Source organism: Cyprinodon variegatus, unplaced genomic scaffold, assembly GCF_000732505.1.
Source record: "Cyprinodon variegatus isolate N-32 unplaced genomic scaffold, C_variegatus-1.0 Scaffold684, whole genome shotgun sequence".
Lineage (NCBI taxonomy): Eukaryota > Metazoa > Chordata > Actinopteri > Cyprinodontiformes > Cyprinodontidae > Cyprinodon > Cyprinodon variegatus.
The window spans coordinates 202,011-218,570 of NW_015151137.1; the positions used below are offsets into that span (position 1 = coordinate 202,011).

The 16,560-nt window shown below is 39.4% G+C and overlaps 1 protein-coding gene across 2 annotated transcripts; it reads right to left on the reverse strand.

Annotated features, from left to right (window-relative positions):
* Window positions 1-6,304: 6,304 nt before the first annotated feature.
* LOC107097322 (lipoprotein lipase-like) lies at window positions 6,305-14,099 on the reverse strand. 2 transcript variants are annotated; one of them, XM_015394438.1, is made up of 10 exons: window positions 13,841-14,099; window positions 12,885-13,093; window positions 11,685-11,864; window positions 11,090-11,201; window positions 9,933-10,175; window positions 9,408-9,650; window positions 8,738-8,858; window positions 7,490-7,672; window positions 7,294-7,401; window positions 6,305-7,203 (listed from the first exon to the last, which is right to left on the reverse strand). In XM_015394438.1, the coding sequence occupies exons 1-10, from the start codon at window positions 13,944-13,946 to the stop codon at window positions 7,152-7,154; spliced, it is 1,557 nt and encodes a 518-aa protein (XP_015249924.1). In that variant the 5' UTR covers window positions 13,947-14,099; the 3' UTR covers window positions 6,305-7,151. The 2 variants fall into 2 exon arrangements, with proteins under 2 accessions (XP_015249924.1, XP_015249925.1); XM_015394439.1 differs by having other exon boundaries at window positions 12,885-13,090; window positions 13,841-14,097.
* Window positions 14,100-16,560: the final 2,461 nt, after the last annotated feature.

Genomic DNA, 16,560 nt, shown 5'->3' on the forward strand with positions numbered 1-16,560 from the left:
CAATATAAATAGTTGTTCAGAAAACCCATGGAGTGGATGTAATGTCCTGCATAGCATTTCCTGTCGCACCTCTTCTAGTCCACATGGGTCAGCAGATATAGTTCTTCATCAAATATCAGTCGATTAACTTCTTCTTCTCGTTGCAAAAGACTTTTCAGCATTTTTACAACTCACTGAGAATCTCTTTAATGTGAGCTTATCACACCCTCAAAGATTTAGAAACACAAAATGTTGTTTACTCTTAGCCTTGCCAACATGTAGTAGAGTTATATCATCTGTTTTTAACAGCAGTCAGTTATATTCTGGATGAACATGACCTAAGTAGACATTTATAGGCCTCAAGGGGAGGTTCTGGAGTTTGACTGTATAACAGCAGAAACAACCTACACTGTTACAGGTCAATGATGCATCTGATTTTACTGAGAACCATAAAAAATCAGAACACACTTTTGGGGCTCTGTTCTTTGTTTACCTGATGTAGGGTGACAGTGGCTTCAGATGTCAGAGTTTGCCCATAAATCAAAGGGTTGACGGTTCAGGTCCTGGCTCTCAAGGCCGTTGTGTCTTTAGGCAAGACACTTCACCTGCTTTTTCTACTGATTGTGGTCAGAGGGCCTGGAGATGCCAGTGTATGGCAGCCTTGCTTCGGTTAGTGAGCCCCAGGGCAACTGTGGCTACAATGTATTTTGCTACCATCAGTGTTTGTGTAAATGGGTGAATGACTGAATGTAGTATAAAGCACTTTGGTCAAGTAATCTGATTTGAAAAAGCGCTATATAAATACAGGCCATTTACCATTTGATCATCTCCATTTTTCAATATGGTCAGTAGATACCTGTTTAGTAGTACCTGTATGATACCTTCGGTTACTTTCCCTTGAGATATGACCATAAGCCTAATGTTTATGGATGAGGCATGTAAAGTTTAGGCTAGAGGATTCAATATTACTTAATTAACTTCCCATTGGGAACTACTTCAAGTGTGTAATCCGGGTATGGATTGTAAGAAAGGTGGCTTCCTGCCCCTTGTGGAGTTTCCTAAGAGTCATTGAAGTGTTTTTTGGCTCAAATTAGATGCAATTGTGGAGGCAAAACAAAGTTTTCCATCCATCTATTTTTTTCCCACCTCTATATTAGCGTCACGGTGGCGTCATCTCCAGCAGTCTATTGGCGAAAGGCAGGGTCCACCCTGGACAGGTCAACTGTTACAGGACAAGGTGCTTTCTGAATTGCAATTTATGAACTTCTAGGAGAGGGCTGGCTTTGAGGAGTTCACAGGATTCTGGTTAGGCTGGTGGAAGAAAGCTGAGTCTTGTTCAGGGAGAGCTGAGGTAGGCTGATTGGTACTAAACAGAAAAAATGAAGATAATAATAGGATCTTCCAGCATTTGGATCAGAAGCAAACTTCAGGGCCTGGTGACATCTTCCCTGACCATCTTCCCTCCTGTCTCAAATGCTCCACCATCCTCTTGCCTCTCAAGCAATGCCCCATTACAGGGTTAATTGACTTCAGAACTGTTGCTCTGATATCTCTGGTCATGAAATCCTTTAAGCATTTGGTGCTGAAACATTTGAAGTAAATTCCAGGCTGGACCCCCTGCAATTTGCCTACCAGCCAAACAAGTTGGCGGAGGATACAGTCAAAGTACATATCATCCTGCACCACCTCAACAATCCAGAGAAACATAGCAGGATCATATTTGTAAACTTAAGCTTAGGCCTCAGCATCATCAACCCAGCATCCTCCATCAGACGCTTACCAAGATCTCAGGGTTATAATTAATCTGTTGGTCACCAGTTTTCTGATTGATCTTCAGCAATGAATGAGTCTGAGAGCATCTCTCCTTCTCAAACACCAACATCACTGGAGCTCCACAGGTGTGTGTTCCATACATAAATGATTTAGCCTCAGCTGACCTGAGTATGAAGCTCCTGAAGTTTGCAGATGGCACCACAAAACATTGACATAAACAATAAATCTACGTATAGACAAGATATGGACCAAATGGACCACCCAATGTCTCAGAACTACCTTCAGTTAAACTCACTAGTGACAGTGGGGAGGAGGGCATAATGTAGTCTGTTTTGCATTAATCAACCTAGCTGTGGTTTGGAATTAGTCGAAACTGCAACAATTAGGTCTATAGAAAGAATCAATAGTGCTTATCCTCCCTCTCTTCAAGACCCATAGTCTTCTAGGGCCAGAAAAAGGCCAAGTAACACCTTTAAACTCCAAACCTCCTGTTCAGAAGGTGTTAGCCTTTTACCCTAGCACCTGGGAGATGTAGAGTCAAAAAGTCATTTCCATGTCATATATTTGTTCTGCCCAGCCACTAAACCAGGTGAGTTCAATCTTTAATTCAGTGGACTTACTTGGTTCAGTGGCTTCTTCAGTGGTTTCTTATACTAAAAAGTATTATAGGTTTGTAGACACATAAACCTGTGCATACTGCCCCTGACATTGTTTTATCACTTTTAAGTGTTTTTTACAAACCTGGGTGTGATTTATGATTAAAGTAACAATTACATTTAAATTAAATCAGTTTATTTATATAGCACCAGATCACAACACAAATCACCCAGAAAACCAGTTGATTTTATCCAGTCATTGACTTTAAGGACATGCTCTACTTGGATGAGCTTGCAGCGATGGTTTTTGTTTGTACTTTTCATCGTTGATATTTCAGGAATTCCTCACGTTGAACTTTCATGTAGTGACAGTGGAGACAGAAAATAAAGATACATTTCTTTTTTGTCCATACACTCTTGGTCATTGAAGTTTATTCAGATTCTTTTTTGCCACATTGTTTTTAGAATACATTATAAAACTTAGCAAACCTGTAAATCAATTACCGGTATATGGGCTTTTGTTGTAAAACTGCAAGGTGGCGATGGCTTAGCTGAATATGATAAATGCAAAGTTATGTATTTGATGTGCAAAGTGGTCAAGTTAGGCATAGTTTTTATATATTCATAAGCTAGATACTGGAAAGGTTTTGGGATGTATCAAATATATATCAATAGGCTTTACAGGTACACATACTCCACCTTGGCTGTGTAAGGGTCTGAGGGAATTATCCAACAATAAGGGGTTTTGATTATCCAGAAGGTTATTAATTAAACTTGGTCAGTATCTGAATATTAAGTTAATTTTATGATATGATGTGCTGCAACAATTTGTCCCCTGCAAAGCAGCAATTTATACATCTGGAAAAACTTTGTCTTTTACAATGAGACATATAATGTGCCCAAACGAGCATAAAAACTGTGCTGGGAGATTAACATTAACGGGAGATGAATGTTGTTATGTGCATTATAACAAGACGCTCGTCCTGCAAGCATAACCTTTGGATTTTTTTTTCAGTTCTACATGCTTCATTTTAAAACTGGAGATAGGGTATCTGAAAAGAGACTTAACAGTGGGAAATAATTGACTTTTGAGAGGTGTTCTGTGAGGCAGTGTGTGCCTTACAAAAGCTGGAGGAAATGATGTTCTCTGTGTGTACAAGCAGGGACAATTTGTAACAGAACAATACATGGTTATAAAGAGAGGAAGAGGAGGAGAGAAATTGCATAAGAGGGACTATAATTAATCTACATTGATCAGTTTTAGGTATCATTTGTTGGGGGTTTTGAACTTCTTTTAGACTTTTCTTGAAGTGTGGTATTTTATGTATTGAGTGAGCCTCACCTGTCAGTCCTCAAAGGGCAGACTAGTCTCACCTATCTTATGTTTGATTCTATTGTACATCCAATAATCTCCCTGTCCGTCTGCGTATTCTAAAGACCTTTTTCAGTTCCTACCAGACCATCCTACATTGGTCCCAGGTTAAGAGGAATGTAGGCTTTGGGTGTTCCCAGCGTCTTCTCATGACTTGTCGAGGAAACCACATAAGGGAGATCAGCATAAGGAATTCTAATGTGATGCCCCAATCCCTTCGGCTACATGCCTGTCAGTGTTCTGCACAGATGTGATTCTGACAAACATATAGCCTGCATTCTGGGGATGCAGGAGGTATGCACAATGCATAAAATCTGTTTTTTACGTTTCCCCCATAATGTTATCTTTAACCAGGAAGACAAATTTATTTCAGCTAACCTATTTTTTAGCCAAGTAAATATTTTGAATTCCACGAGTGTATACAGTGGAAATGCTGCTGGCTCATCACACAGCCCCAATTGTCATCATTTTATCACTCCCTCGACTCGTCAAGCTGAATTGCCATATAGAGAGTTCCCACATGACATCACCCTCCCTCTGTGCCTCCATTGTGAACGTACAATGGAACTGGAAGCAGCTTTGCAATTCACTGATTGCACATGGAAGAACCACAATGGATGAATATTAATGGTTTCGAAGATGTAAAACAAAAAAAAAAAAACAGTAAAACATTAAAGAGGAGTAATTACATTCTGAAAATTAGAGGAAGTGAATTTGAGCAAACTTTTCTACTAAGCATGAAGCTTCCAAGATTGTGGTATGGATTTGCTCTCATCACTTTGTTGCTGGTAAAAGAAAACAAAATCAGTTTCAAAAACATACATAGAGCATTAGGAAGGTAAAGCTAAATCCAGGTAAATTATGGAAAGTAGAACAAAGCAGCTAGCTATCACAGCTAAATGTACACATTTCTGTCACATGATCATAAAAAACCTTCATGTAATTTGAAATTTACATGAAATCCAATTTTGACAAATGGAGAGACAAACAAATGAAGATCATACAAGCAAATAAGTGTTTTATATGGAAAAATAACACTGTTTACTTACCTAACATTTTGAATTTATACATCTATGGATCTCTGCCAGCAACAGCTGCCGCTCATAAAGCTGTTCCTGGGTAACGCTGTTTACCAGTAAACTATCAACCTGGCGAATTTCCAGAATCACTTATTTGCTGTCTGATCTTGTGAGAGCTGTCCTAAGAAGTCAGCCAATATGAGCCTGTAACTATTTTACTTTGCAAATGTGGTGAGGTATACAAAAGGACTCGGAGAGGATTCCATATTCAGACTCCTGGGGAAACTCATGCACATTGATCAGTCCGCCAAACGGATATCCCCTTGGCCAAATAGCCAAGACACATCATGAGTCGGAGGCAAAGTGTCAGGACCCCACATTGTCACACAAGCAATAAATGGAGAGACCTATGATTGACTTTAATAATTACAGAGAGGTGTGGGAATAAAAAGGAAGAAAAAAAACCTAGCTGCCAATAAAGGTTTATAACGTAATAAGGTGTGTTAGACGTAAATACCAAATAGCCTCTCTTTGGAAAAAGAGATACAAAACATGAAAAATGTCAACACTAATAATTTTACAAAAGTAAAGTTAAACACAGAACATAACTTTAAGATACTACTGCAGAGTCCGTTCAACTCTTTCCTTATAAAACCTTTAGTACTTATTACACCCTTTAGTTGGTATGACAGGTTGACATAGTGATTCATAACCAGACTCAAATGTTTGGCTGATTTTCTAAACCTATTATTGATGGAAATATGAAATATTTAATATGAAAACGTTAGGGATCATCTTAGGTCTATCTGCAGAAACCACCTATTTTTAAATCCTAACATTGATTTTTAAGAGATCAACTTAGGGAACCCACTACCCCGTTAGTATCTTTAAGCCTGAATAAATTTTATCGGTGTCCTCTTTTAAGATAAAATTCATTTAAAGATGACAGTACATTTTTTTATTGATTTTCTTGATGAGCTCTTGCTCTTATCTTGTTCAGAGTCTTAAAATCTGTTAGGTTGGTTAGAGGACAGGTGCGTCAAAGGTTTCATGGTCGTCAATTGTTCAGCATTGTGAGAGGAGCAGGCATGCATCTTCATCTTTAGAATTTAGAGGCTGTTGTTTCAAATCATTGAAGATGACCAGGGTCCACCTGATGGAAACAGCAGGTGGACAGGCCCTAGCCAGGTTTCTGTGAAATCCCCACAGTCCAAAGTACTTTTAAAGCAAATGATTATTGAAAACTTTAACAACCTAACAACGTGAACAGGAAGGGATACCTTGGTGTGGGGTGTAGCTCTTTATTTAACCATTCCTGGGTTCTATTTTTTAAACAGTTCACCAGATTTCAGAGCATGGAGCTCGGCCTGATCAAACCTTTCAAATCTTGTTCGTGAAAAAACATTAAAAGTGTTTTACTTATTGAAATACAAACAGCAATGCAAGCCTGCCAACATATATTACAGTTTCATATACAAATATATAAATGTACAATCAATAAATACAGTACAAAGCTTTCTTCTTGAGATGTTTGGTGGACAACATATTGGCCAGTCCATCAAATATTTTAAAGGCTTGGTTGGTGTTTTATTTCAAGATCAATTTCTGGTCAGCAGGATGAGGTGGAACAATATATCTGGAGGGGTTCGCAAAATACCAGATTTAAAGAATGCAAATCCCTAATGGAGAGCAGTCTGACCAATCTTGAGATCAATCTAAGAAAAACAAGACTTCAAGAGATTAGGTGTGAACAGGTGGCTCATGTTAAAAAACGAAGGATTGCTGATGCTGATTACAGTATTTACAAGGAATGATGTGATTGACTTCAGTAGATAGCAAATGTTTCTTTGGTCCCTGTCGTTTGTTGGTATATAGTGGTTAAAAAAACACAAACTGGGCACAAAACTATTGATTAAACTAAAGCAAACACAGAAATGTGCCATGATCATGCCTATCACTATGAATCATTTACATGTTATCAATAATCCAAGTTCACATAGGCAAAGGAAACATATCATTTCAGGGTTCTGAAATACAACACAGTCGTTAAAGCAGTACATACAGAATACATGAGCATAAACAATGATTACAATTCAGCCAAAGCTACGTAAAGTGGAGAGTTGTTCAAAGAAATTTCAATCATCATAAAGGAAGCCAGTAACATATTTGCAGCTGCAGAACTTGAAAAGAGACCCAGGAAGTCAGGAGAACACTGATTACATAAACCGTGAATGAGGTTGGGTTGGTTTCATTGGAAGCTCAGGAGGGGGGAAATAGGAAGAAAGGAGCATTCATTAAGCGTCCAGGTTTCTGCAAAGGATTCCCCAGTGTTTCTGTGTGCTGTCCATCTTTGGCTACGCAACTAGAGATGGATGATTCAATTCACCTGGTGGGTAAATTCATAAAGTTTCTTCAAGCTTCGTTCTGGTTGAACAGACTACCCTGTGTCTTGAGTCTGTGCATCCTGTTGATAAAAAAAAATATTAAATCAGACACAATACTAACACTGGTTTATTGGGACTCGATCTGCTGAGAGATCAATGAAAGTAACTACCTTCTTTCTTTACGGCTCAGATTGTCTTCTTTCGACTTGACAAAGACTGCATTTTCCCCTCCCCTGACGAGGTAAGCAAACTCTCCTTCCTTCGCATTGAAGATAACCCTGTTATCACACAGAAAAAAAGATTTTAAGTCATCAGGCTTTCATGTTAGCAAGACTTTGTGTTGTAATGCAATGACCGAACACTCACTTGGACTGAGTCTCCCCACACTTGATGCGGAGCTTTCGGAGGTGAAACTTGCTGCTGCCCCAAAAGTCAGACCAGCTGAAGAATGCATCCTTCTCCCATCGGATCTTGACAATCATCAGGTCACCAATGTCCACGTCGGTGGTTATCAGGAAGGACAAGGTGGTGTTACCATCCAGGGTGGGGCTAAAGGGTCAATGGAGGTTTAAAATGTTTAGTTTGCTACATTATATTGCTGTTATTGGTCATAAAGATGCACTAAGAAAATAGCTGCTGATCAAATAAGCAATAATGCCTAAAAGATAACAGCTTTCCAATAATAAGGGGAAGCTCTTTGTTTTTTGGGATGAGCTGAGCTAAACAATCTTTGATGTTAAAGTTTTGACTAAGGTAAAAACACTTAAAGGTTTTGGAGATCTCACAATAATGGTAAAGATATACCTTCACTAAAGGGAAATAAAAGGCACTGCTAATTGCAGGATAATCCTAACAACTGTACCAATACAAGTTCATGAAGACAACTTGAACCTCTGTAATCCTTTGTATTAAAACATTTGTGAAATCCTTTTTACTCCGGAGCTAATAACCTGCTCTCTAAAACACACAGTATAACATTCCCTCTGGTCCTGGTGTAAATTATTAGCAATTTACCACAGAAATACATATAAAGTTCCAACACATGAACAAATGATTTGGCTACACAGATTAATAACAGTATATCAGCTGTTTTTCCCTCTAAAAATAAATTAGCCAAAGCTTTTTTTATTTTGTATGGACATGGAGAAAATATTATTATACTATAATATTTTGATTTTTTTCCAAGCCAAAAATAAACATTAGCAAGCTATAATCTGCTCTTTTAAATTAATGAATGTGATGTGTTCATTTGTTTTGCTTTTAATTCTGGTTTTAATAATACATCAGATTTTAATGTATGTTTAGATTTTTAGTGAAACAATAAAAATGCTTTGTAACTCATTGTTGTTTTCGAGATTTTTTTAAGTATTATTTTTAGGTTGCACATTTTATTGTAGGAACAGTAAAGCTTTCATTTTATAAAAAGAAAGACGGAGGAAAAATTATTCGCTGTTCTTGAAACAAATTGGCTACAATACAAAACAGCAGTTAAAACCCTAAATATGACCTCAAATCCTCGAGTCAGACCATATATATGCTGACAACCTTCATTTCTGTTAAGCTGAACATTTTTGAGACTGTGTTTCATGAATTGGGGGGGTCTAACATACGTACAGGACAATAGGGATGTCCTCCTTCTCTCCGTGGGTTCCATACAGTGAAATCTTCATTGGCTGCTCAGTGAAGCTCTGTTTGTCTTTGCTGAAGAGGTGCGCCTTTACTTGGTAATGGAAAACTGCAAGATGGGGAGAAGATTCACTGTCAGTGAATTGTCAGAAAATCCCTTAGGCTTTATTCAGTTTAATTTGAACTTTAAACATAACTAACATATTCTTGGTTGGTAGAATATCAAATATAAAATGTTCAGACTTTCTACTTATCTTTAAAATGAATTAAAATTTAGGTATATTACCCATTTATGACAGCGTTGATATCGATTGATGATAGCATACATAGTCTTAATGGAAATAAGAGTTTCCCAAAGGTTGCTAGGTCCACATTAAATATGTTATAGCTGGCACTGAGGGAATGCTGATGCTATCTTGGCTGTGTACGTAATACAAGGGATTTGCTGCACATTTACAACAATGGGCATCAAGGGGTTAATGAAGACATGTACATGATTTAATTCCCAGTAATGCACTAAAGTACATAACTCCAGGTAGATTTTTCTACTTTTCTAAATGTTAAATGCATTTCCCTTCTTGCTTTTTAGGTAATTTCCCTCTCCACACAAAAAAGAGCCATGTTTTGTTTGTTTCACATCATTTCTGTTGGTATTTACCTTTGTAAGGCATCATATCACGGGTTTTGAGGTACATGGTGGCACTGCGGGCTGTGCGAACCTTGTTGATGTTGTAGCCAAGCTTATTGCAGCGGTTCTTTCTGCAGCTGAGGCACATCCCCTTGTTAAAGGTGTCCTTGGAGTTGCAGCGGTAGGCCATGCTCTGCTGCTGAGTGTTCAGCAGCGAGTCAATGAACAAGTGGATGGAGCGCTCATGGGAGCATTTGACAAGCTGATCCATATCTGCAAACAAAATTACAAAGAAAGCCTGAGTTTGTTTTCTCCTTTTTCATTCACATATTGTTACAGAAACCTAGAAGGCCTCCACAGCTAGGTTCTACTTTTGTAAAGCATCAACCAGCAGACTACAAAGAAAAACGGTTGTCTCTGTGGCACTATCTTTGCAAGTCTGTTCACTATGCAATATATTTTTTAAACTTAAAAAGATGCGCAGTCAGGTATATTTTTACCCATTAGAAATACGGTTTTAACAAGAAATCTCAACAGAGGGTTTGAGTTTCATACTTTGGAGACCCTTGATTCCTTCTGATGCAATCCCCAGTAAGGTGTTCTGGATGTCGCAACCCGGCTGGAAGGTTCCTCCATTAGGGTAGATGTCAATATGACCCACAGGTCTCTGGATGCCAATACTGCGGTCTGGAGAGCCCCTTGTATTGGTGTGCAGGACGTCCACAAACTGGGCATCACCTCGGGACAAAGTGCTCTGTTCATCTGCATTCTCGAAGGTTGGACCAGCGGGATCCAGACCTGGAAAGGGAGCAAAAAACGATTTATTATGAATATAATAGGAGATAAAATCCTAGAGCTTGGTTCACTTATGTCACAAAGTATTAATCAAAGCTTGGAAGTTTGTGCCCAGTCTGGCCTCTTCCCGCCTTGAACAAGTAGGAAAAAAAGTATATAATGAAAAGGCTGAAGGTGCTTAATGGCCCCCTGCCCTAAGATTCAGTAAATACGCCATTATTTGGAGCAGGTCAGGGAGATTTCAAAGGTGGATCAACTTCATAGAGGCAAATGGGAGCTTTAAATCTGACACAAATTGGCTGTATCCACACATAAAATGGAGGCCTGGAATGTAGGGGCTGACAGATTAGGTTTCCTTTGTGTAATGTGCAAAGAACAGCAATAATACATTCCACTATGGTATGTAGACCTAAGCTTATGGTGTGAATTTAATACCAAGCAGTATTTGTAAAAGTTTACTGCTGAAATTTATTGGAATTTTCAAAAGAAGATAACAAATTCTAGGTTTCTACTTGTCAAAGTTCTGTAAATGTTCAAATCTTCTCCCCCCTTTAGCAATATTTCTTATATAAATAAAATAAATTCAATATTGGTCATAAACTATTCCTAGGGACCTTTCTATGGATGGATGGATGGCTGGATGGATGGATGGATGGCTGGATGGATGGATGGATGGCTGGATGGATGGATGGATGGATGGATGGATGGATGGATGGATGGATGGATGGATGGATGGATGGATGGATGGATGGATGGATGGATGGATGGATGGNGATGAAGCTGCTTTTACTGCAGGGCGATGGATGGATGGATGGATGGATGGATGGATGGATGGATGGATGGATGGATGGATGGATGGATGGATGGATGGATGGATGGATGGATGGAGAACCTGATAATGTTTGAACATTAGTCACCTGTGATCCTGCTGATCTTGTGGTCAGTGAGGTCTCCAGCAATGCCAGCTACATGCGCTCCCAGGCTGTATCCCAGCAGATGAATCCTCTCCCAGGGCAGCTGCAGCTCTTTCTATGAGGCAACAAACAGGTGAGATGTGAACAAAGAGCTTATGAGCTCCTCAGTATGATTTAAGCGGAAGGCTGCAGAAATGCAGGCTGTACTTGGCAAAGCTCTGAAGCATTTTGCCCCAGGAAGAATCTGGGATAGAGGCCAAAGTAAGGATTTGGGGCAATTACATGCTATGCAAATTCTAGGCAGCTTTTGAAGTTTGTAGTTATTTAAATAAAGGAGAAACATTAAGCCGTTGCAATGTTTGTGCTCTGTTAACACTGAGCTTCTCAATGAGAGCTGCACACATGCCTATAAAAAGTGTTTATAGCCTTTAAAAATCTAAACTGTGGACAAGCATAACCACATGGTCTCCTTGTGGACAAAGAATTACAACATACATACCATATTTAAGTCAATGATTTATGCTCTCAACCAACATATTTACATGTTGTATTTACAGCAGGCTAGAGCTCGTGCATATAGCGTGATCCAACTGCTCACCTGAAGCCATGTGACGAATTTGGCCACATCACGGCCAACCAGCTTGGTGGAGGCTGCAGAGGTTGGGTAGTGCTGGCTGGCACGTGTCAGCCAGTCCACCACAATTACATTGGCAGTTGGCACACGGTCATACAAGGCAGACACCAGCTTGGGCACCCAGCTCTCAAACATTCCTGTTACCTGCAGGGACAAGAATAAAAACAAAAGGTGAAATAGAGGCCTATGTAAATGAAAAGAACACACCCTCAACGCATGAGCAAATAGTCATGTTGTTATTGGTAAAACCATTTAAAGAAGCGTAAATCATATTGACAAAGTTCTATTTGTGGAGCCAAACTTAAAAATTGCATGCATCAATTTCTCAACATTAGTTTAATAAATTGACTGATCTAGGTTTCATTCAGCTTTAAGTAAAATGATTGCAATGTATAAGTGTCAGCATGATCTTAATGTTTCAATTTAAATCTAAAAAAAGGCAATTTATTAAGCTCTAACATAGCATATTATAGTTATAATATTGTTATCACACTTCTGTATGCAAAACACTCAGTGTTTGACAGAGAAGCGTTTGTCTTTCCACTCCTTAAATACACCACAGATATAATAATCGGGTGTCAGCTGCTTAATTTGTAAAGATATCTACTCCAGTAGCCATGCTGAAATCAACCAGCGAATAGATACACTAACTTCAGCTTCCAGTGCTCCCTAACCTGCTATGGCTGCCGGAGTTTTCTGGGACTTTAAACATTTCAAAAGTTGTCCTGCAGCAAGCTGACGGCAAAAGGTTAATAAAGTGACTTATGTCAAACACATTTTTGGGGTATTTTCACAGAAGCTTAACTTTTGCAGCATTTCAGCTTCCTATGTGGGTTACGATCCACACATGGTCAGGTCAGTGTCTGAGGTCAGCTGCCATATGGCGTGATTCATTCAGCTCTGCCTCTATTCTGTTGTTGGAGACTGGCCAAGGTATCATCAGGTTCAAATTGTGCAGCATGACTGCTTTTAAATCACATTAGGAGCATAAATGCATGTGTCTTTTCTGCCATTTTTGCCTGCATTTCATGTTTTTACAACCCTGTATTTAGTTGTGTTTTTTTTTTTTTGTGGTATTTTTGATGCAATTTTGTGTTTTACTGCTACTTATAAAATATCTTAAGCTTTGTATGCAAACAAAAAAGTGCTTTTATTGTTACTAACCGTCCAGCCGTGTATCACAATGAAGGTCTGGCTTTCTGCATTGAATTCACACTCAGTGATTGTTTCTGGTCTGCCGGCCACCATGTAGCACATATCATCATCTGGGAGCTCGGCGGTGCGCAGGGAAAACTTGGACAAGATGTCAGTGTAATCCATCATCCATTCAGTGGTGGTTGGCACAGGCGCATCGGTGGCTGTGATGTTTCCTGCTGCAACACAAACGCAAACAGAGAGCGCAGCGGGTCATTTGGTTGAACCGTTCTCTCAAGTTGGATTATTGAACTTTAAATCATTCACAGGGATCTTGGAGCGGTTCCAAATCTGATTTACTTGGTTGTTATCACAGAAATTATGTGCGCTTACGCTGATTGTCAACATCACATTTTTTACGCATAAGTGGCATTTCATCTTTGCGCTCAGGTTCATAAGGCATGGTAGTGTCGCCCCCTTTAGTCTTTACCTTTCGAGGACGTGCATATAAAGTGATTCTAACAGAAAATCATAATTGTGTTAAAATTTTATTAAAAAACAGAATTTTAAAGAGTCAGTGGTAAAAGTTCAAATAAAAAAGGCTGATCCAACAGAAGTTCATTATGCAAACAGACCCTTAAATTGGGTTAAAAGTGTGTGGTTTTCCTTTATCTAAATTAACCATATCCCATAAATATATCCTTTTTTAATTTTTTATTAAACCCAAACAAAGTTTTCTCCCTCTGCTTATCTATCCTGAGACACAAAAGTATGTGCCGGCTGTTTTTCTTCATGCACACATGGAGCTGAGCGCAGTGAAACGGTGCGCAGACCTGCGCTCTTTTTAAAAAGGGGTTATTACCGGTCAAAAGCGGGGGAAAGCATGTAGTAATTAACTCGCTATCCACAAATTCAACCTTTAGATCTGCATTTCTTCTATTTTCATCCAAAAATATACATCATATTCAAAGTAAAGGGGCTCTTACCAAAGACAGTTGAGTTGCTGGTGGTTTCAAGATCTGAAGAAAAAGTTGCAAGGATGTTTCCCAAAGTTATCCAAATGGTTAAAAAGCAAATCGTTTCTTTTCCCATCTTTATACCGAGTTGGGTCGTTTTATAATCTTGTTGTCCTGGTTTTAATGTTATTTTTGGGTTGGTCGAATAGTTGTAGAGCCACTTAAACCCAAAGCACCGGTGACAAAGTGGTGTGCTGTTTGTGGTTTAAGGGTGAAGTTGCTTATGGTCTCCGGCGGTTGGTGTAGCAGGTCATCTTAATGGGTGGCTTATTTGAATACTCAACCGTGATTGGATCTAGATTAAGGGGCGGGGACTAAACTTTGTCCCAGCTCTGGAAAAAAAAACAAAAACCTAAGAGGTTGGTCATGCTGCTGTGAGGAAAGCGGGGCCCCTGGCTCCACAACAGAAGGTTTCAGTTACAGACTGTCATTAGTGTCACCTCCTAACTCACAGTGTGTCTGATATTTGCCATTGCATGAGTTTCCTATGATCTGGTACCAAAATCTATTTTGAAATAGGTATTCCTAGAATATAGTATGGTTTTGCAAGACAACCAAATAAAGAATCTTATAAGCAAGAAAGGGGTAGAAAACATCATAGCAAGATACATCTTTTTATGATACTTGAAGGAGACATTTCCCTTTTTAGGGCTGCGTGATGGACAGTTATGCTTTACAGCAAAAAGACCTTGGGTTTAAACCCTGGCCTGGGTCTTTCTGTGAGGTTTGCATACTTTATTTTTTCCCAAATCTCTAGTGTCAGCCACAGACATGACTGTTCTCTGGTCTCTCAAAGTCAGCCTCAGTATGTGTATCTGTGTTTTTTCCCTGTGATGGACTAGTGACCTGTCCAACGTCTACCCCCCACAATGACTGCTGGAGATAGGCACCCAAGACCCTGCACAGATAAGTGAGTTTAGACAAGGCATGGATTTTCTTTTTCTTTTTTTTTTATATAAAATTATCTAACTTGCACAAATGTATCCAAAAGACAGTTAAATACCTATTAAAGAATATAAACAGTTTTGTTTCAAATGCTTGGAAAGAAATCGTGATAACTCTTGATCTTTTTTACATTTTGTCATTTTTCAAACAAAAGTGTGAGTGTAAATTATTTGGGCTTTATGTGAAACACCAGCAAAACATAGTTTAAGGGAAAGGATGCAGTTTTTTTTTCATCCGTCCAACCATTTTCTGTCACGCTTATCCCTTCTGGGGTTGCGAGGGGTGCTGGTGTCTATCTCCAGCTGTCTATGGGCGAGAGGCGGGGTAGACCCTGGAGAGGTTGCCAGTCCCTCACAGGGCAAACAACCATTGATGCATACATTCACACCTAAGGAGAATTTAGAGCAGCCAATTAACCTAACAGTCATTTTTTTGGACTTTGACAGGAAGCCGGTGTACCCAGAGAGAACCCACACATATACAGGGTGAAAACGCAAACTCCATGCAAAAAAAGCCCCAGGGCTGGGAATTTGTCCCCAAACCTTCTTGCTGCAAGGCTGCTACCCACTGCTCAACTGTGCAGCCAGTTGTGTTTTTTTTACAAATGAGAATATAAAAAGTTTAGCCATGTATTGTTTACAAGAATTATCCTGATACCCTTAAGAAAAATAGAAAATAATACCGATATAACAAAGTCCATCTTCGAGTGATTAAACATCTGTATGAATCCAGATATTCCCATGGGGGCAAAACAAACAACATTATGAGGATCGAAGAATTTAAAGAAATTAAAATACCACTTCGTATCAACACAGCTAGACCACCAAATCTGACAAGACGAGCAAGATACACCTAAAAAGTTCATGTTAACCGGAGGAGCAGCTGACATCGACAACTACATAACAGCTTATAGTTTTTCACTGTAAATGCGGAGTTTTATGGTAAACCTGCCATGAGAAACCTGCTGTTAAAAGAATGCCTAAGCAAGTATCCTTCACATCTGATTCTAAGGAATATTATATTATATACTATACTGAGATGGCCATGGACTTTAGAAAGAGCAAAGCCCCACCCTTTCTAGTCACTGCTGCGGACTTCTTCCAATTCCTGGGCGTCATCATCACTCAGCACCTTAAGTGGAACCTGAACCTCATCTCTCTTATCAGGAAAGCAAAGCAGAGGATTTACACACTGTGGCAGCAGAAGAAAGGCAAAGACAATGATGGTGTAATTGTATTTCCACATCACTGAACCCATTTTCTTCTTCTCCATCATCATCTGGTGCATTGCTGCCACCGCCCAGGACAAGACCAGCCTGCAGGGTAACGTTCGCTCTGCAGAGACCGTGCAAACTTCCTTATCTTCAGGAAATACACCTTTCCAGGATTTAAAGCCGAGCAGGTATGATTGCAGCAGACTGTGCCACTGGTGCCATAAACTATTTTTGACTCTTTGCAGCAGATCAGGATGAAAAAAAAAGTCCTGCCACAAAAACAGCTTCTTCCCATCTGCAGATAGTCTCATAAACAAGCCCAAAGTCCCTCACTGACAGTTTCCCCTTGCACATTATGCCGCTTTGCTTTCTCTGTTAAAAAAGTTGCTCTATTTTTCTCTATTCTCTTATTATTCCTATGCAACTTGGATTCGTTTGAACACATTCCATCCATCCATCCATTTTCTTACACGCTTGTCCCGAGTGGGGTCGCGAGGGGTGCTGGTGCCTATCTCCAGCAGTCTGAACACAT